Source organism: Scylla paramamosain, chromosome 27, assembly GCF_035594125.1.
Source record: "Scylla paramamosain isolate STU-SP2022 chromosome 27, ASM3559412v1, whole genome shotgun sequence".
NCBI lineage: Eukaryota > Metazoa > Arthropoda > Malacostraca > Decapoda > Portunidae > Scylla > Scylla paramamosain.
Window position 1 is genome coordinate 8,589,676 of NC_087177.1, and position 21,999 is coordinate 8,611,674.

Sequence of the window (21,999 nt, forward strand, 5' to 3'; positions counted from 1 at the left end):
GAACCAAGAATGAAAGAAAAAAAGTGTTGTTAGGTAAGCAATTCCCAATCCTTACACCCCTGACCTGACGAAGAATCTGATTGTGACCTGAGGAAGCTTTTAAAGGACCCCAACGGGCACCTGCGCACAGGGAAAAAAAAAAAAAAAAATGCGCACACAGTCAGGCACAGCAAGCGAGGCACGGCGGAGGAAACACGTGAGAAGCTGAGAGGCGCCACACGGAGGTTGATTGAACCACACTGAACTGAATCGAACAGGTAGACTGACTCTATCGCTTTGTACCCCAGCTTGCATCAAATTATATACACTATATAATATCATTTGAGTGCTCAAGGCTCCTTTTAAGTTGTTTAGTGATGTTTTAGCTTTTTTTTTTTTTATGTCGCGGGATTGTCAAGGTCATAATACCCCATTTTATTTCCAAAATTATTGTTTTTCCCTTTCTTTATGCACACTTTGTACACACCACTTGTTCTGGTAGGGTACCTCACTCTTCCCACTCGTCTCAGTTGTGAACGTGTGCGGCAAGTGTGATAAATGTGTTTATCAGTCATGTACCAAAGATTGGTCTGAACTACACTTGTTGCCTTCTCTTTGGATTGGATATTCTTGAACAGATCTCATTTATTGCTCACCCAGCTGCCTAACAGTTCAAGGCAGCCGTGGCTCATCAAGTCAAGATTCGTAAATATTTGTATGTAAATGATCGTGATATTAAAGAATTAATGGGTAGGTGACATGGACAAGGGTTTTTCTTTACAAATACTGTTCCAGCTCTATAAAAAAAAAAAAAAAATCTAGCCCATCTGCTCCAACACGTGGGAATATAAGTGGGGTTTTTGGTGGGAAATGCTAAAATTAGTGAAATTTGGCTGTTGAGAAAAGTCTACAGAAGAAATTCAGAATGTGATTAAAATATGGACTCTATAGAAACTTAACAGGGTAGTGGGAACTGTGCAGCCTTCTATCCCATAGCCTGACAACACCACACAATGTAGTTCCTTTATCATGTAATTTCTATCAGCCTTGCTTAGGGGAATGTTTATAACTATAGGGAAACATGAAGGAAAATGAAAAGATAAATATGAAAATTCTGAAGAAATTATTTCTTATTATTTTTTTTTTTTCTGTAGAGTTTCTCTCTCTCTCTCTCTCTCTCTCTCTCTCTCTCTCTCTCTCTCTCTCTCTCTCTCTCTCTCTCTCTCTCTCTCTCTCTCATTTAATTTTTCTTCCAGTTTCCATGTAATTCTTGACATTTCCCTAAGCAAGGCTGATAGAAATTACATGATACAGGAATAATATTGTGTGTTGTATTTAAAAAGTATTAGGAGGCTAATCAGCAGTGCCGTATTATCCATAAGGCTGACTAGGCTGAAGCCCAGGGATCCACCAAAAGTAGGAGCCCATGCAACATTTTTTTTTTTTTTTGTGTGTGTTAAGTGTCAGCACTATGGAAGGGCATGGGGAGGGAGGGCTGGGAGATGAGTGTGATTTACAGATGGAAGGGGGTGGGGGCGGATGTCAAGGGGGCCCAAAGGAGCTTGAAGCCTTAGGGCACTGCCATGGGTTAATATGGCACTGCTCATCAGTGTGCTCGGGGATCAGCAGTGAATGCACTGGATATGAACTTAGATTCTGTGGGGCATCTTAACTTTTACTCAATTACTGTGGGCTTCATAAAGCAGAGTGCTTACCAGAACTGAACTAGCCTATGATAAATAAGTCATGTATACTTTGTTGTGCTAAAATATACAGATCAGCTTAGAGCAGTGACTGTGAAGGTTAACCATTACAGGTATTGGTCAGATTTAAGCTATTTTGCAGATGTTTTTCATCATTAGCTGTTGTGCTGTGTTATTGGATATTGATGTTTGTCACAGTGTTCTGTTTTATAAGAATTTTGTGTCAATAAATTGTTACAACCAGCTGGATTAAAACTTTCTACTCCAACCAGCAGCAAGATGGAACACAACTGGCGAAACCAGAGAGGAAGGAGAGCTGGTGAACGTTCTCCCTGGCAAAGTAATTCTCGTAACCGCACTAACAATGAGACTTATTCAGACTCAAGTTCAAGTCAAGCTCGATTTGGAAACAGAAATAGACCATCAGGACAGAACTGGGAATGCTCCTCTTGCAGGTTCTCCAACTTTTCCACTCGAACTGCTTGTTTCAAATGCAGGACACCCAAGGGTAAGCCAGCATGTAGTATTTGTTTTCATCAATATTTTTATGACTTTGTATGTAGTTTATTCACTGGTGTGTGTACTGTTGGAATGTCTTGCAGTTAGCTGATAGTTCCTAATACCCTCAGGTTTCCACATCATTGCTTGTTTGTTTCTTATGATCTTCTAAAAGTCTAAATCTGTTTATAGTGATGAAAAATGAGAATCAGACATAAGGCTACCAAAGGTGTGATATTCCAGTATGTCACCAAATATTTGAGGCTTAAAACCTTGCCTAGTGTATGAGGAAATACAGCAGATATGTTTGATTTCAGGGGAGAGCAGCAGTTTTGCCGGAGAGTACATAACTTCTTGGAAAAATTCAGGTGATGACTCCTCTGAAGAACTTATAGACTGGGATAGTTTTCAGATGGACAATGTAAGTAATGAGTTCACTGTTGACTTCAGTATCCTGTTTGTGTAAGGCCCCTATCTCTCTATGGAGGCCTATGCTAAAATGTCTTAACAGAAGTACCCAAAGGATCTCTACGACCACCCACCCCTAAATAGGTTTATGAAAGAAGAATGTGTTTATCCATAATATGATTCTGTTCTAAGATTGCAGAAAAAATGTGGTCATAGTCTTGGAAGATACAGGATATCTCTCGTCACTTCAATAATCACTATAGTTTTTTTTTATACATGGGATTCTAAATATTTAATGAAAGATTAAGATTCCATGTGATAGTGGATATTGCTTGCTTGTTATAAAAAGTGGCTAAGAGATAGAGGCTTAGAGACTGATATTGTTTGATATTGTTTCAAGTATTCCCTATTCAAGGAGGGATTTCAGTCTGGTACATAGAGTGGCAGATAGGTACTGCATGTAAATGTTGACATACATATATTTTTATATGAAGATGTTTCTATTGCTTAAAACCCTTAGTTTGCAGTATACTTTATTTCCTTACAATTCCTTACTACCACATTGTGTGCACTTGTGGTATTCAGATCAAGATTTATTGGTGTGTGAGACTTTCAAATTAAGCTGTTAAAAACCAGCTTGTGCTAAATTTGGTAGAGCAAACTGGCCAAAGCTAGTTGATAAGAATGAATACCCTCTTGTAAGTAAGAAAATCAAGCCATTTTGACATGGCATGCCTTCATGACATTGAATTAAAAAGAAGTACATCTATGGAAACCATCAGTATGTAATTTGAGATACATTAGAGATAAAATACCAAACAGGTTTTTCTGGAAAATACTTTGCTGTAGTGAACCATTATCAGTTACACTTCAGGGACGGGAATACAAAGCAGCCAGTCCAGTACAAATGGAATTAGTTGAAAGACCAACTATATGAGCATACTATTATTACTCATTCTTATTAATAAACTTTGTTTTTACTATTCCCATTATATGCATGATACTCATTATATGAACTGAGCTACTCCCCAAAAAACCTCCCAGTATGAACATTGCTGAGTGAGGCTACAGTGCTGCAGCGTTTTTTCTTTCATCATGCTTTTTTTCCCTTTCATCTTCAGATAAAATATGAAGCAGCTCGAATGGCCAATCTTCCTCCTCTTGAGAAAAATGTCTACTTTGAAGATCCTGACGTCAAAGCTATGAGTCGTGATGAAGTGGAAAGGTTTAGGTATGTGAACTGTGGTGTGTGATTTTTGTGTTTAATATAATGTCTCAGGTTATTTTTTTTTTCCCTCCCATATATATATATATATATATATATATATATATATATATATATATATATATATATATATATATGTGTGTGTGTGTGTGTGTGTGTGTGTGTGTGTGTGTGTGTGTGTGTGTGTGTGTGTGTGTGTGTGTGTGTGTGTGTAACATATGGAAACTAATTTATAAGAGTAGCCATATGAGAGAGCAACCAGAAAGCAAACTCTTCCCCTGGGCAAAACACTCAAGGTTCACAACTCAGTACCAGGTGAATCCTAATCACATGCCTCAAGTGGAGTGTTCCACTAATACATAGCTTTTCTACCTGTCTAATGGAATACTTTCTTTTTGCAGACAGGAAAATTTTGACATGAAGGTTTATGTTGATCGTGGGAGTGAACTGCAAATTCCAAATCCAGTGCAAACCTTTGTACAAGCTTTCAGGTCATACCCAGCAATTCTGAGAGAAATAGCACAACAAGGTTTTGAGAAACCATCGCCCATACAGTGTCAATCTTGGCCAATACTCATGCAGGGACTTGACATGATTGGAATAGCTCAGACAGGAACAGGTAATATGTTTACAAGTGTATATACCTCAGACTCCTCTTGTAATCAAAAAGAGATTAACAGTATATATGTTTTTAGACTCATTGAAACATAGACTTATAACTTCACCTTTAGAATTACAATTTCTTATTAGACTTGTGTAATGTTGAAATGGTTAGGAAAGTCAAAGATCCTAGCAACATGCTCAAAATCTTCATTGTGTAATGTTGAAATGGTAAGCCAAAGGTCATAACAGCATATTCTGTAGGTGCAGTATCAAGTTATTTTGAAACCATATAAATTGTCACTTTTCTGAAATCAGTACTTCATTCTGGAAGCAATGCTGTAGTTTTCAATCATTTTAAATGCTGAAATGTATGGATTTTCATCGCAGATGAGAGGACACACATTCACTTCTAAGGAAGTGTGTGTGTGTGTGTGTGTGTGTGTGGAGAGAGGAATGACTGCAGCAAGCAAATGATTGTGTGATAGAGGTGAATGGGGAGTGAGTGGTGAGTGCATGAAAATGACAGTCTCAGGTGTGTGTCTCTTGGTGGGGGCCATTGGCATAACCTGACTGGGTCAGGTTGGGAACAAAGGTGAGGTTGGCTGGGGCTGTCAAGTTCCAATGAGAATGCGGGAAGTCATGGAATGTGGGCAGCAAGGGTGTGGGTATGTGTCCCCACACCAGCACACCATAGCCTTCAATATTTCTCAGACAGCCCACCAACTGAGTGTTTGCAAGGAGTATGGTGGTACTGCCATGGTCACGTGTGAAATAGCCAATAGGCTACCAGTGATTTTGCCATCGTGTGTTTCTTACCGTGCGGTTGAAAATGCTTCGTGTGAACAGGGTCTAAGAGTGTGAATAATATGTGTGAGTGTGTGGCGCATTGTCTGGGCCACCACATGTGGGATTGCCAGCTTGTTATATAGATGTATAGATTGATATAGATATGCAAATTGTTGTTGTTGTTATTATTATTATTATTATTATTATTATTATTATTATTATTATTATTATTATTATTATTATTATCTTTTCATATATAAAAGCATGTATGTATTTATGTACTCTGTTTTTTCATGTGAACCATTCCATGTGTTGTGAAGCTGGTGTGATGTGAAATTTTTCATCCTTCACATTTTTTTTTTTTTTCCCCTGGATTTTTCCTGTCCACATCAACATTCTGATGAAATACTAACACATGATACTGGAAAATATTTAAGTTGATTTGATGATTTAGTGTTGATTTGTAATGAGTATCTGTTTCTTGTGTGTAGGAAAGACTTTGGCTTTCATCCTGCCAGCACTACTTCACATAGTGGCTCAGCCAACACCTCGCAACAAGCGTGTTGGACCCACTTGTCTTGTCCTTGCACCTACACGAGAACTGGCTCAACAAATTGAAAAGGAAGTATCAAAGTACTCTTATGACAATATTAAATGGTAAGTATGCAGTATAGTTGGATTTTTTAGGAATACATGTACACTCAGTGAGTCCTGACAAGATAAAAAATTGTTTTGAGTCTCAGTAGATGTTGTGTGAATGATGATGGTAGCAGAGAGGGAGGGGGAAGGATGTACTGTAAGTGAGAGTGGGATGTGTATGTGAGTGGAAGAGAGATGTAATTTGAGACTTGGTTATGGAGTAATTGTCAAGGTTGAAGTTGACATTTTATAGAACACTAAGTGATTTTATCTTCCTGCAGTGTATGCGTGTATGGCCAAGGAGACAAGCGGACCCAAGTACATAAGATCAGAGGCAAAGCAGAGATTGTGGTGGCCACTCCTGGGAGGCTGAATGATTTTACCTCCACTGGTAAATTTAAATTATGATGCACGTTTGACTTTTTTTTTTTTTTTTTTTTTTTTTTTTTTTTTTTTTTTTTTTTTTTTTTTTGCCATCTTTGTGTGGCAACCTTAGGTTCAAGATTGACCTCAAAGGAGCAAGTCTTGCTTATACATATAGTATCACAAAATTTGTCACTTCTAAATGCTTATGTAGTCTGTAAAAAATATTAGATATAAATTGGTGCTGAGTTGTGAGATGTAGTGAGAATGTTAGTTTGAACATTGTGTTGCAGGTATTATTGATTTGAGTGGCGTGTCCTACCTGGTGCTTGATGAAGCTGACCGCATGTTGGACATGGGTTTTGAGCCACAGATAAGAAAGGCAGTGCTCATCACTCGCCCTGATCGTCAGACTGTCATGACCAGGTAAGCCTTGTCACCTGTTGTGTGTGCTACTTGCCACTTCTGTCCATTCCTCTGATGTACTATATGGTCTTCTGTTGTGAGTATTAGTACCCAAACTCCATGCATGCACTCACACACACATGTACTCCACCAAACAGACCAATATTACCTTAACATGGTTCCCTCCTAAGCGCAAACCATAAACGGTTCATATTATAAATAGTTTATATTCTAAAACTAATTTCATTTTACATTGTTAAATTTCCCATTCAAAATGAAAAATTTTTTCACCACTGCCTCACTAATAAACTATTATTATTATTATTACACATAATAACTTGCTTGGTTGGTTAACCCCTGTATGCTTTCAGTGCCACTTGGCCAGAAGGTGTACGGGACTTGGCCAGCAAGTTGATGAAAGAACCAATAACAGTGGTGGTTGGTAGTCTGGACCTGAAGGCTGTTCACACAGTGACACAGAAGATTTTGATATGTGATGAGGACAATAAGAAGGAAGAAGTAAGTCTGCTTGTTTATTTTATTTTTCAGGATTGAGCAATTCCAGTATGTTATTTAATATTATAGTATGATTAGTATATATAGTACAGTGTAGTTAGAATAGTACAATCCTGTTTCCAGACACAGAGGATAGTTAAAAGTCCTTATATTTTTTGGATGAAGTGCCACAATCTCCTTTCAAGACATAGGAAGGAGGAAATACAGAAGCAGGCAGGGAGTTCCATGGCCCATATTAACAAAGATTTTCAGTTTGTCTCAGTCTTCTGCTTAGACTTCTTAACTCCTAAGTGGTCTTAAAGTTGTGCTGAGGTGAACTCCTAGGTCCCAGTAGGAAATGGTGAGAGCTAAACAGTAAAATCTTATATTTCTTAATTTCAAGTTAATAGTGTAATCTTTTTACATTTTTAGTATTAAATAACAAAAATAATAGTTTATCATCAACTTTGTAAGGATATGAGCCTGTAAATTTGTGATTGTCAAGAAGCAAATTAGATTCTGTGCAAGGCATGTGTATTTTGTCTCAGTATTTACATCCTTGAGCCGGAGGAAACCCAACTGGACTGATAGTGAAACTTTTCTTCCTTCTCCTCTCAGTATTATGAGGAAAGATGTAGCTCAAAGAGCTTCACTCATTCAGTGCACAAAAAAGCCACATGAGGCTCAGTTACCAAGAAGGTAAATGAAACACCAACAACAGGACACAGGAAGACCCACAGTCATCATTACTGCAGAGCTGCAATTCCCATTGGCTCAATAACACTAATTATTACTTTAATTACTCGTTCCTGTGGGGCTTTCCAAGGCATCTCCCACCAAATCTGTCACAAATAACACTCCTGCAGGTCTAGTTTATATATATATCCAACAGTTCATTGTCATTCAGGTCATTGAGAACTTCCTTACTGGGTTGATAATTCTTGAGGTGGCGAACTCAGGCTCAACGGTCGGCCATCTTTGGTTAACTTAGTCTTAAGCATAACCCTTAAAGTTAAGCTGCCTCTGGACCTATCATAAATTTAAGACCCAGATTCAGCATGACTTGGGAAGTTAAGCACAATTCTAAGCATAAGAGTTGGTCTGAGTCAGACTTCTATAGTTAAGAATCTTTGTTAATATGGCCCCAGAGTTTTGTTTGTGAACTTCATAAATGTCTTCTTTTCTTACAGCTTATAAAGTTCATTACTGGCTTGGGCAATAAAGAGAAAGCAATCGTGTTTGTTGGGAGGAAGTCCATGGTGGATTTCCTGTCTGTGGCAATGTTAGAAGAAGGCTTGAATGTAAGTGAACATGTTTTTCTTACTGCTGTGGATTAAAATGTGCGTTATGATCATGTATCGTGTAGTACATACATATTCCATCCATCCCATCTTGCTTTATAAATGGTATTTCTTTTCTTGAAGTTTCTTGAAACCCTCAAAGGATGCCATGACACAATTCTTCCTTCAGTTCTGTTCTATCTCTCATCCATCTGTTCCCATTCCTTTCAAATCTCTTTTCCTATATTACAGTTGTTGCTGCTTAGTTCCAAAAGCATCTTTCCTTCATTCTTGTTAAACCATTTTTGGGTTCTTTGTGTAGTTTTCTCTTCTTTTTTTTCATGGTCTTATTAAAAACTAATCTCAGAAGAAAAATATTATTGTCACTTTAGCTTCTGCATTACAAGAAAGTACAAGTTCATTAGTTTTATTTTATGTGTTCATCTTATGTTATGATTGTATACAAATTACAATGAAATTAATGATATTGTACTGGTTTTCAGGTTTGCATTATGCATGGTGACATCTGCCAGCATGACCGAGAGCAAGCCCTTCGAGACCTGAAATCTGGTAAATCCAGAGTTCTCATTGCCACTGATGTTGCTTCAAGGGGCATTGATGTCAATGATGTAACGTAAGTACCTCAGTGGGTGTCTTTCCTGTAATCTTAGTTTTTACATTATGACAAATGTTTGGATTTCATACAATTGCATGGAAATATATATTGAATAATAATAATTTGTGAACAGACACATTTTCAATTTCGACTGCCCGCGAGACATGGAGGAGTATGTGCATCGAGTGGGCCGCACTGGACGTGCTGGTCGATCTGGTTCAGCCATCACACTGTTTACACGCAATGACTGGGCTAGAGCTGAGAAACTAATCGATATCCTTGAGAAGTCAAATCAGGTAAGAACAGTCATAAATCCTATCCTTGCATTAATTAAAATAAATACAGGCAATCCTTGCTTTTGTTGTGACTATAATGCTTATTACTTGAGTATTGTTAAAAGACTCTCTTCTCAGTTATTGTTGTTGCTATGGTCCGACATCTCTAGGCTAGGGTGTGGTCACACTGAGATTTACTTTGTGAACACTGTTGTCACATCCCTCCTCCTGATGGGGTCAGGCTGGGTCGGCAGTGTTGCTGCTCATGATTGAGTGGTCTTAATGTATTATATTTTTTCATTAAGAAATTGGCTTACTTTTACTGTTAATCCTTCACATTATATTCTAAATATAGTTGTGAAAAGTACTTACCCATCTCAGAACTTCATTAAAAGCCAACAATATGTGGCAGCATCTTTTGAAACCTGACATACTAAAGCTTTGCCTGGGTGACAGGCTGGATCACTGTCAAGTGTTGCCACTCACAGGTGGCTTAATTTATTATTTTTTGTATGAAGAAATTGGCTGATTTCTATTTTTGTTCCTTCACATTATATTCTAAATATAACTGAAAATACCTACCATGCCAGGACTATGCTGAAAGCCATTAAAGTGGCAATATCTTTTAGCAACACAGTAAATTATGTATGCCATGTTTTCTTTATTGGTGTATAAATATCTTATGCATGATGGGTTTACTGTTTTTTCATATAATGTAATGCCTAGAATAAAAGTTTAGATATATGTCTATCTTACAGGGCATCTCTTTTACATAAATAACTTAAGTTATGCATTGTGGGCTCTGGAAACGTGACAACAGTGTTCACAGGAAATTCCTACATGACCCCACCCTAGCTACCAGTTTAAAGATGTCGGACCATAATAAAGTGTATGTACATGCAACATAAAAAACATGGTAGTGTAGTAATTCATCCATACAACAGCACATAGCTTGCTTTATTATTTTTTTGACACAAGTGGTCTATAAGCAAAGAGAAGGAACACATCTTCCTTCTCTGGCATTTTCATTTGATTTGGAATGATCTCTTAAGTTTTGTTTTATTTATTTATTTTTTATTTATTTATTTATTTTTTTTTTTTTTTAGTAATGTACCATTAGTCCAACCTCTAGTAAGACTCCATTGTATTCATTCATTGTTTTAGATGAGAATAAGTGTCTAGGCAGTAATGAGTCAGAAAGGTGTCTTGTAAACATGTGAAGCTATAGTATAAGGACACTCATTAAACATACCAAAAGAATGGTGGTTCATTTATGTGGACCTTGTACCTGGTAGACTGAACAGAACATGGTATTGGTGTGTTTTTATTGCAGAGTAGAATACCAGTAGAATCTGCAGTATTTATACACACATTTAATCATAATGATACCAGAAGTTGAAGAAAATTACATGTGAGTTTTAATGAGTACATGAGAGTATGGAGCCAAAGTAATTTTAGTTACTTAATTTAATTTGTTGTTCCAGGATGTACCAAGAGCTCTAGTGCGCATGATGGAACGCTGGAAGGAAGCTCAGGCCAGGAGGAGCCAGGCCCCAAGAACCTACCGCTTTTAGGAAACCGAAGTGGTACAGTAGAATGTGATTGTGGCTTCCCTGTCCCCCACCCACCTTTCCTGACCCTCTCCCCACCAAAAAAAGGAAAAACATTTGAAAACCCCTATGTTATGAATAAGACACATTGGTACTTTATTTGATATTTAATGATAATTTTTGAGGGAACTAATTTCATACATAAACATATGCAAGTTAACTTTTTTTTTTTTTTTTTTTTTTGTGTGTGTGTGTGTGTGTGTGTGTGTGTGAGAATGAGCAAAATATAAATAGATACGATAAAAATGAAGTGAATGGGTTTACAAACTGTAAAGTTTCATACAAGTACAGAAAGGTAGCAATAATATCCTGAGGTATTTGTAACATTTCATGAAAAGCATCACAATGTTTTGAAATTTTATACTTAAAGAAATAGAGGACAAAAGTAAATTTTGATATCCAAATGTTATTATACTGAAGAGTTATCTTTTACATTGAAACTAAGAATGTAAAACTGATGAATAACCTTAATGTTAAAATAAAAAATGTCTAGATTATTTATAACTCTAAACTTGGTAGCAGATGATCTATATTATTTTCATAAGCTACTATACTACAATAATTTGTGTTTTGCAAATACTGATTTATTGTAAATGCTCCTTCCTTTTCTTAATGATAAAAGTAAATATCTTGTAGGCAGTACTTTGTTTAGGACAACTGAGTGTACAATGGAAGGAAAGGGTATAAAGGAAAAGTGTGGAAGGAAAATAGTGAATTGGTAAATTTTTTGATAGGCAAACTGCATATTAAAAATTTCCATTCCTTGTCCATCCATGTTAATATTCAACGGGGTTAAATGATAACTTGCTAAAGTAAAAAAAAATAATAAATAAATAAAATAAATGAAAAAAAAAAGACTACATTATTTATAACTCTAAAGTTGGCTCCTCTGTTTTAGTTCAGATTCAGATGCAGGAGAGTGAGTTATTCTTAAAATTATCATAATGGTAACTTTGATAGGTATGGGATGACGGGAATGGAAGTGATCTTTATGGAGTGAAATGTACAGGCAAATAACCTGAGATGGTAGACCTGTGCAAATAGTCAAGGCAAACTTTGAGAATGTTTGTCTAAAAGTGAGTACACAAGAGAGAGATTTAAATGTGGGGAAGGTAGAACAATATGCTAAGGAGACAAAGAGAAAAGTAATAAAGTGTGCATGAAAGAGCAACATATATGAACATTTTTGCAACAATCATTAATTACACATAAAAGATTAAAATTAATTTACTTAGTAGAGCTAATCCCATCACATTATATGTGTGGTTGGATTATTACATTACTCTGATCATCAATATCATCTATTTCCACCAATATGCACAAGTCTTCTTCTACTTCATTAGGAAGAAATATATCTGACTCCTCTAATACTATTTTTTCATCACTTTGTACAAGTTCTTGGCCAAGATCACTATTTCTGTCATCTTCACCACATAAAACAGCTGTTCTCACTTTCTCTGCATCTACTCTGTCCTCACTGTGCCCATGTTTAAGGTGTCGCATCAAGAGTATATTTCTTCCAAATATTTTTCCACATTCATTACATCTATGTATACTTTTGTGCAAATTCAAATGTGTATTCAAGCTACTTTTCTGAGTAAAACATTTACCACATTCTTCACATTTGTATTTTTTCTCACCAGTGTGGACAACCATGTGGCTTTCCAGGTAGCTTTTTCTTGAAAAAGTTTTGTCACATAACAAGCACTGAAACTGCTTCACATCACTATGCACACTTTTTAAATGGGTACTGAGACTACTTTTTGATGTGAAGAGGCCTCCACATTTATAACAATCGTACTGTTTGAAACCTTTTGATGTTTTGCTGAAGTTAGCATCACTTGAGAGTGGATCATGAGGTCTGAATGATTCATCTGTTATTTCATGGAGTTGCATATGTCTTTCCAGTCTGCTGAATGAGTCAAATGATTTACCACATTCACCACATGAAAAACATCTTCCTTCATCAAATCTCTCATCACTCAAAATTGTTATATCATGGCCACTGTCAAGATGTACCTTCTTGTTTACCCCATGATGATGCAATGTGTGATTATTCAAACTGATCTTATATTTAAATCGCTTACCACACTCTTCACACTGGTATGACTTCTCACCTGTGTGCACTAACATGTGGAGTTTCAGTCGACTTTGTACTGGAAATCCTTTACCACATTCGTCGCATTCATATTTCTTCAAACCAGTATGAACAAAAGAATGGATATTCAAATTTCCCTTCGTAAAAAAACATTTTCCACAGTCTTCACACTGAAAATTTTTCTTGTTATTATGAATAAACATGTGTGTATTTAGGTGTGGCTTTTGACTAAAAAGTTTTCCACATATATCACACTGAAACTTTCTTTCAGAATGTGATCTTTGGTGCAAGGCAAGTCGGGAAGAATGAGAGAAAGTTTTCCCACATATGTCACAGTTATGAGCTTTGGGCAAATGACATTGTCTGTGTCTGTTCAGGAAATTCTTCAGTCTGAAACGCTGACCACAAATCTCACATATAAAATTCTTTTCTCCACTGTGTATGCTCATATGGAGCCTTAAATTTTTTTTACTCGTAAGAAATTTTCCACATACTCTACAGGTGTTTTTCTTGCTACCATGGTCAAGCATATGAATATCAAGAAGCTTTTTGGTAGCAAATTTCTTGCCACATAAAGCACATTTTAACCAGTAATTTTCATCATCCAGAATGTCATTAAGTGCTTCATCATCAGAAGAAGAGCATGAATCTGAACTTTGCTCTAGAGAAGTCTTGGAATTGCAGTTTATGCCATTTGTAGACAAGCTTGAATATGTTGGTTCCATTATCTTGACACTTCAGCATAACTGGCCACTGAGGTTACAGTTGTCCTTTCTGAAATGAATTAATTTCCTATAACATCAGGAGATGTTAATATAAAATACAATTGTTGATAGGCCATGAAAATGGTAATTCCTTACTTAAGGTGTGTACCGGCATGGGTATTTTCTTAGATGGTATATTACAAGTAAAGCAATCTGGAAGTAAATCTGGAGGGCTGAAGAGGAAGAAGCTACAATGGACACTTAAGACAACATTCTTGAGTTCCATAATGCTACACATCCAAAATCTGAGCACCACCTTCTGAGAACATCATCTTGAATTATCAAGAAAGTGTAGTGCTGGTACTTATGTTTTGATGAGTAGTCAGTAATTTTTATAATCTGATGCCTATTTCTATGAACTCCCTCAAAGACACAGCAGTGACAGGACTCTGATGGACAGCATCCAACAGCCTCAGCTCAGAGGTCAGCCAGGAAATGGCATGCCTAGATATAAAACAAAAACTTGTGTTGTAGTTCCATTAGCATTAACTAGCTAGCAGTGACTGGTTGGGTGCAACATCTGAAAGTCCCAAAATGAAAACCAGAAATTTTTAAACCAACAGTCATCTGCCAACACAGCTTCCCATATTTAGGTGCACCATGAGAAGGATGCCAAGGATTTCTTCACAGGCCACAACAGGCATCAGAGATGCCCACACAACCTATGGTTTTATGTCAAGTGAGAACATTGCAGGGACTAAGGCCTCTAAGTTAGTAATTTTTGCATTTCAAATGAGGCTTGTTGAGAAGATAACTTTTAATGCTAAGACATTATGCAACAATATTACTGATCAGTATTAAGTAAATCACTTGCAAAACTGATACTTATGTTTAATTTGGCATTTCATTACAAAAATGAATGGCTAGTTTTAAACCTTTTACCATTCCCATCATTCCACATGAATGTATCATGGATGCTCCAATATTAAAATATGGAAAAAACTATGAACTATTTGAGTGGCTGTGCTTGATAACAATGGACAAGTGAAAGGAAAATTTCTTTGTCTCAATGCATAGACTATAAGGAATAGAACTACAGAGAAAGTGATGCCCAGTGGCCTAACTCTATCCTTTTTAGTTACTTTTTATAATACTGTAAAACACTGGTAAAAAAAAAAAAATGAGCGAGTGAAGAGGGTACACATAGAAAAGGAGGGATGACAGTGGTGAACAGATAAATTACATAACAGTGGATGGATGACAAAGGAAGAATGTATTGAATACCAAGGTAATGAAAGGGATACTCAAAGAATCAGATAACTATGTTGTTGTAACAATCAATACAAGACACTTGGGGACATTATAGGAATGGTGGTAGAGCAAAGGTGAATACACTATTGGTCAGTGAAAGTATTGGCAGAAACAAGTTTAGAGAATAAAAATGACAGGAATTAATGAAAGAGACTAAGAGATGTTAGGGTGATATTTGGAGGAGGATCAAATGTAAAGGAGAGAGGAGGAGAGTGTTAGGGTGTGAGGATAAAGAGAGGGAGATCTTGTAAATGCAAGAAAATAAATGGTGTGTGGAAAAAGTATTTTAATAATTTAATGAATTACAAGATAGTAGGAGATACAATACTAGTCTTCAGTATAGGTATAGAAGCAGGTGGAGAGTAAGTGCTTAAGCAGAGATAACACAGTCAACTAAACATGGAAATGATGATGAGACTATTGTACAACTCTTGGGATTACTAATGGATAAGATTTAAACTTTAGTTGGTCTTTTTACTGGTGCAGTCCATGAACTCTTATCCTACACTTTGGAAGTACTTCCATCCCAACTTTCATGCCCCAATATAGAGCTCTTACCAGCACTTGAGATGATTGTTTCAGATGGGGAGCAGCTGGCTCTACATTGTGGGGCATCAAACAGAGTGAACACCTCTAATATCAAGGAACTTATCAGATGCAGTCAAGTGCTCACAGACAACCTGTCAAGAGATACAAAGTAAGAAATGTTTTATGCTCATTTCTGGTGCTATAAAGCTAACCTCCTTGTGAATCTAGTGATATATAATACATGCCTTCTTATGAGTTTCAAAGGAAAGAAAACTGCTTTTAAATTACAGTGTTGCAAGGTGTGTGGAGAGGCCACAAATGCCTGGCAACAGATGAGGGATTGGAAAGAAAACTTATGAAACTTACTGGTGCGAGAGAGGGTTAACACTCAAAATTTGATATTGCAGTTCATTCTAAATTTGCCATAGTACTAATTCATCAATCAATCAAAATAATCAGAATGACAAGCTTTCCATGATGAAACAGGTAAGGATTCAGTGCTTGCAAGATGCTGGTTACCAGAACCAGACCACCCTGCTGTGCCATAGTTTAAGGTCAGCTCATTTTATCCTATTTACTACTTTATCTCCTGCACTGCTTTCTTTGATACTTTCTAAACACTACCAGATGATATTAAACTTAATGTTTTCACCAGAGGCTTACATTAAATTATGTTAGGTTTAGATTCATTCAGCTAATTAATTTGCCACTGATCCCTTCAGTGTCAATCATGACTGGAGAAAGCATCCTGTATTTGCCTATATGGTGGTACTTCAGTATACATCCACTCTGGAAGTCCAACTTGGTATACGTCCTGTTTGGACATGAAAAAATTTGCTTGTTACATGACCTTTGTTTGGAATACAACTCGCATGTTAGATTTTGTGTGGGTCAAAATGAGTCACGACACCACGCACTACCTTTCTTTACCTCTATCAAGACAAAGTCACAACTACCCACAAGCATCAATACACCCCATTGCTACCATTCAGTGAACAACCCATGCTACAACTCTGTGAATTTTCACATGATTTTGTTTTTTTTTGCATATATTTGTAGTAAATTCATTAGCCATGAATTCTAAGAAAGTTAATGACTCTCCTTCCAAACAATAACATCTCCCCTCTAATTGCTTTTTTGTATTTACCATATTTGATAGCACATAAGATGCACCTTTCTTCGTAAAAATAGCTAAAAAAAAACACCCTGCATCTTATGTGCAAGTGTAAGATTTCCTGTAGATTTAATTTTGAAATTTCCTTCAGCTGTACATCTGAAGACTTACACCACCATATTATAGGGAAGGGTGCTATATTATATTTTTTTCAAACAAAATATGATATGAGAAAATGTTGAAAATGAAAACGTGGCCCTGTTCAGTGATGCGCCAAGTGTGTTGTTGACATCTCAACAGCTGGGCTGCATTCTTCGCCTGCCCCCACGACTAGGCCACTACCTCTGTTTTATTACTACAATCATGTAGGATATTTTTACTATTGTGATTGTTTTCTTTTTGTTCAGCTTGCTTTAAACATTATATGCTTAAATACATAAAAAAAAAAAACATTTTCCTAAATATGCCCTGCTGAAATAGGAGAGCATCTTGTATGCCCATGCATCTTATATGCCATAAAATACGATATGTATTTTTGTATCAAGCAGTGTTTAAATTATCTTATATGTATACATATAAAGAAGAGTACATTTGTGAAACATAAGTGTTTGCAAATAAATATATTGAGAAAACAAAGAAAACATTACATAAATTGGTATTATTACATAAGTGCACCCGTCTCACAGGAGAAAAAAAAAAAAAACATTATTCTCAGTGAAGTACTTGGGTCACATATAACATAGTGGTGTATATCTTTATTATCACAAATTGTTTGTTCCTACACCATATTTGTTTACATCTCACAGCAGGATTGGTCTGAGGACCAGTGTTGGTAGGTCCTAGCAAATATTAGGGTTTTTAAATGTAAAATATTGGGATTTAATAATGATCTGAATACATATGAGAGGGCTTCAAATGTCAGGTGAAACTTCACTTTATATTCAGAACTTATATCTGCTTATTTATCTTTTTTTTTTTTTTTTTAATGCCTGCCCAAACTGAGGTGTATCTTATAAGTCCATGTGCCTTATAATAAAGCCTCAAATATGGTAGGTTAGGTTTAGTTAAGCTCCGGTTTTTTCAGTGTCACACATGAGGGCAAATATACATTTTTCTGGTAGATTTTGGTGTTTTTTGGATGAATTTCTGCCTGTTTTCATTGCAAATCACATTGCATCACATGTGTGTGGGGGTATGTAAAAAAAGAGAAGATTGATATGCAGCAGAAACGGTTACTAGTTCATTCAAAGCACAACAGAATCTACCAGAAAAATGTGGCTTTGTCTGAAAATGTTAGATGGGTACACTTACATAAATTTACCCATAAATTTTGGTAAGAGAAAAATAATGAAAAAAAAAAAAAGGAAAGAGAAAGACAGAGGACACAGACAGTGAGAATGGGCACGTCAGGGACTACTATTTCAAAGGCAACACTCATGAATAATAAATCAACCCAGCACAAGTGATGAGGGAATGCCAGTCAACTCTGCCCATTATCAACTTGGCCTACTGCCAACTCAACCCATGACCAAGTCAGACCACTGCATACCATTGCATGTTCAACACAGAGAAACACCCACCAGAAATTACAATATAACTCAATCCTTTCAAGCGCACAATGCATATTTACACAGTACAGTAAGCTGCAGTTAGTTGCTAAAAGTAAAAGTAATAAAAACTTATGTACTAACACAAGAAATTCCATTGACTAAAAACAACTACTACTTTTAATCAAGTGCACACTGCAGCATGGCAAGGACATGCTCTCAGTGAACTTGTTGCAGACTTCCCCATCTGCATTGTGCTCCTCCCACAGCTTAACAAGTTGACCACTATATATTGTGTGTTTGATAATGTTGTCTTCTCAGTTCCTTCCCACCTGAGAGGAGATGCACATGCAGAATTACTGAGTAATTGTCACCGAGTAATGTTATGAGCAAGTAAACACAGAGTTGTCTTTTGTGTGTCTTCCTATTTAGCCTGTTATGCCAACCTTCCAAACTGTCACATGTATGGATGCTTCTACCGAATACACACCATGCACTGGGAGACCAAATGGCAGAATGTATCCAGGATTTTTTTTTTTTTTTTTTTATGTAGGCTTGAAGATTTGTGAAGGCCTGAAAGCTGTTTGCTTTTCTGTAAAATCTTATGAAGAGTTCTTCAATATGGACATAAGGCAATGCCAAGACTTTCCGGAGATATTCATGTGTTACAACATCATTTGTGTAAGCCATTTGTAGGCCTAATTCTTAATCTTTCTGCCACACTGCCTGCCCCAAAGAAAGCTGGATCGTCGAATAATAACATCTGGCAGGATTTTGGAAATCACATTCCAGATGCCTACCTCAAAATCAATAGTAATTTCTTTTACTTTGTATGCATTAAACTTGCTATAAGTATATTAAAGTTGTAGTTGATGGTCCAAGTGGTATCGCAAAATGGTTCGAGTTGGCTCACCGGGTGGGACGAGTCAGTAATACTGAATGGTCCGAGTTGGCAATGGGCCGAGTTGGACACACATCATGAGACTGGCAAATTTCCCTTCTAACCACAAATTTCCGGCATAATATGACGTCTAGCAGTATTCCTCCCACCACCTTAACCCACAATAACTCCTGAGAACGCTGTACTCTCACATTACCTCGCACCAACCGAAGCCCTCAACGTGTGCTGTTCAGTCAAAATAAGGCATGCATGACAGGACCGCTGGAGTCTGGTGGTAGAGTTGTTGTGTGTGTGTGTGTGTGTGGTGTCACTCGGGTGAGGCGCGTATTTGTAACAGCTCACACTATGGAATTTTTAATCCTCATTCTACTGCTGGACATTTTTTTCCATGGTCACCTACAACGTTTTAGATACCTATATTTAATACTACAGTCATTTCGACAGTTATCTACCTTAGTAACACAAGTTACATACTTTTAACCCTCACACTGCAAGACGATTTCTTCAATATTCACTTACAACACATTTCTAATATTGCAGCCTCTTAATTAGTTATGTAGGTTAGAAACGAGTAGGTGGGATGAATTTGTGTAGTGTCTCACATATGCCTGTTGCGACGCCATAATTTCAGTCAATCAATCAATCAATCGGTCTCTCTTAATCACCTCACCTCTATCTTCCATCCTTCTTTTCCGTCTCGGCGAAACATTTTTTTTTTTTTAATTGTTCCAGATTTGAATGTGCTGTCATTTCTAACACAAAGACTGTGGAGAGAGAGAGAGAGAGAGAGAGAGAGAGAGAGAGAGAGAGAGAGAGAGAGAGAGAGAGACGTGTTGTGTTCCATCAGGGCACCTTTCCGTAAGCCAGCGCACTTTTTACCTTCACTTCAGACAGGCGCCGCTTACCTACGCAAACATTTCGGCGTCTTATCACGAATACTTTTAACAGTTGCTAGAAGAGAATTTTGGTGTCTTCAAGTGTGTTTTTTTTTTTTTTTTTTTTTATGATTCTTATGATAAAATATAGGAAACTTAATCATCCATACAAATAAGCAGACGTTTCCGCCGTATTACCAGCCACTTATACTTTGCAAGATTGCTTTAAAAGACAACTTATTAAGCTCTCCATGCCGAAGACAGCAAACTGTAAGAAATGTTTGGCTAGGTTGTTGCTTGTTATTATAAATTGATTCTCGAAAGATTTATTTATTTTTTTAATTCTAGGGGAGGCCCATTATTCCTAGCGTAAGGATATGAAAGTACCCTTTATTTACGTATCAAGTCAACCTTATGAGGAGAGATTGATATGACTAAACCCGCTTTCTTTAGAGATCTTGGTGTTTCAAGCCTCTGCCTTTTGTGATGCAGTGTAGCATACATTTCTTCTGAAAACAAACGTGACCACCATCTCTTCTAGTAAGGATTTCGATCAAGCTACGAATGTGACTCCCTCTCCCCCTTCCACTCCCACCCTACCTGCCGGCTGTGGACCGTGTGGAGTTTCGATTTCTGTTTACGTGTGATTGCATATTGACTAACACTCTGAATCCGGTAGCTCTCTTTTACTCTTATTCAGGCAGAGGATGCATGATTTAACTAAGTTTCACCAGTGCTACCTTGAAATCAATGAGCTGATTGTTGCGTCTAGTCAAAATCTCGGTCTAAAACTATCTAGCTTCGTACAATTTCGAGTTAAAATGGACTAACTAATATGTTCCAAGAAGACACCCGAATTTTAAGGTTTAAATATGTACAATAACAAACAATATGAGTGTCTTCATCTACTTAATTTTAGAGAAAATAAATAAAGACACCATGTAAGAAACAAACCAAGGCTATTCTTTTGCCAACTCAAGAACACGTATAACATTCAGATTGGTCCCCAGTCTCACAGGTGCACTGCCACCCCTGTATTTGTCGCCAATCATACACAGGTGTTGTCTTCTGATGTGGCAAACACCTGTGATGTATCGCTCACAGCTGCTTTGTTAGCACAGGATATGTGAATAACACTATTCAGAGCAAAACACACACACACATACACACACATACATACACAAACACATTTTGTCCCACGATGTATTAAATTTTCTAAGATGCGGCAAAGTAATTCATTGATAGCTCTTAGAAGCTACCGCGTCTGAGATATTATTAGATACAGACAGGTGAATGGTATGTTCCTCGTGTGCTGCGTCAGGTGCCACGTTGGCTGGCACTTGCAGCGACGGCAGCCCTCCCGCTTATCGTCATCTGCTCCAAGGGTCAGTAACACGAAGGTGGGGGTGGACACACGCAGGGAAGAAAACCTAAAGGGGAAAAAATGACCTCTTATTCAGTCGAAGAGTAGTTATTTTTGTACACTAGGATACATTTTTGTCTTAGTCCACAGAAATCTTAGAAGTTTTCCTCTTGCAGTATATATAGGTAAGATCTGTGTTGTGGTGTAATTCAAGGCAATGCATTGTTCATATCTGCGTGATAGATCCAGTTTCCATTTCATTAAATCGTTGTTTCGTGACGGTCGGTCATGTGTTGGATCAGCCCCACGGGTCGTTCACCGCAAATGGTAATAAGCTGCTCGGTGGAAAAAGAAAAACTCATATCTATAGTATTCTTCCTGGTCGCATACATCGCCACCATGGCAACACCAACTGATGATTTGTCACATACTGTTATTCATCCACCTCTTGTTGCTTGTTTTTGTAGTAATCCTTGAATTCCTGTTTGGAAAAACTTGTTTGATTCATGGTTTAATTCATAAGTCAGTGTAAGTCTCTTCACACCCTTATTATCATATGAAGAGATGTATTAGGTAAGGATCATTGACCAAATTTCAAGCTTCATCAGAAAGTGAAAAAAAAAAAAAAAAACTTACGTCCCGTGACTTGCCTAGTGTGTGTCAGTCATGACGT

The 21,999-nt window shown here is 37.0% G+C and overlaps 2 protein-coding genes across 4 annotated transcripts; one reads left to right on the forward strand and one right to left on the reverse strand.

Moving 5' to 3' along the window:
• Window positions 1–38: 38 nt before the first annotated feature.
• LOC135114135 (probable ATP-dependent RNA helicase DDX43) lies at window positions 39–12,506 on the forward strand. Of its 3 annotated transcripts, none has more exons than XM_064029860.1 (13): window positions 39–257; window positions 1,958–2,190; window positions 2,498–2,601; window positions 3,710–3,819; window positions 4,215–4,432; window positions 5,694–5,859; window positions 6,123–6,232; window positions 6,498–6,630; window positions 6,981–7,128; window positions 8,295–8,405; window positions 8,888–9,018; window positions 9,134–9,296; window positions 10,760–12,506. In XM_064029860.1, the coding sequence occupies exons 2-13, from the start codon at window positions 1,962–1,964 to the stop codon at window positions 10,847–10,849; spliced, it is 1,713 nt and encodes a 570-aa protein (XP_063885930.1). In that variant the 5' UTR covers window positions 39–257; window positions 1,958–1,961; the 3' UTR covers window positions 10,850–12,506. The 3 variants fall into 3 exon arrangements, with proteins under 3 accessions (XP_063885930.1, XP_063885929.1, XP_063885931.1); XM_064029859.1 differs by having other exon boundaries at window positions 40–257; window positions 1,955–2,190; XM_064029861.1 differs by lacking the exon at window positions 39–257 and adding an exon at window positions 609–729 and having other exon boundaries at window positions 1,955–2,190.
• LOC135114136 (zinc finger protein OZF-like) lies at window positions 7,130–19,302 on the reverse strand. Its single transcript, XM_064029862.1, has 3 exons — window positions 19,285–19,302; window positions 15,557–15,678; window positions 7,130–13,757 (listed from the first exon to the last, which is right to left on the reverse strand). The coding sequence occupies exon 3, from the start codon at window positions 13,706–13,708 to the stop codon at window positions 12,140–12,142; it is 1,569 nt and encodes a 522-aa protein (XP_063885932.1). The 5' UTR covers window positions 13,709–13,757; window positions 15,557–15,678; window positions 19,285–19,302; the 3' UTR covers window positions 7,130–12,139.
• Between the last annotated feature and the right edge of the window lie 2,697 nt (window positions 19,303–21,999).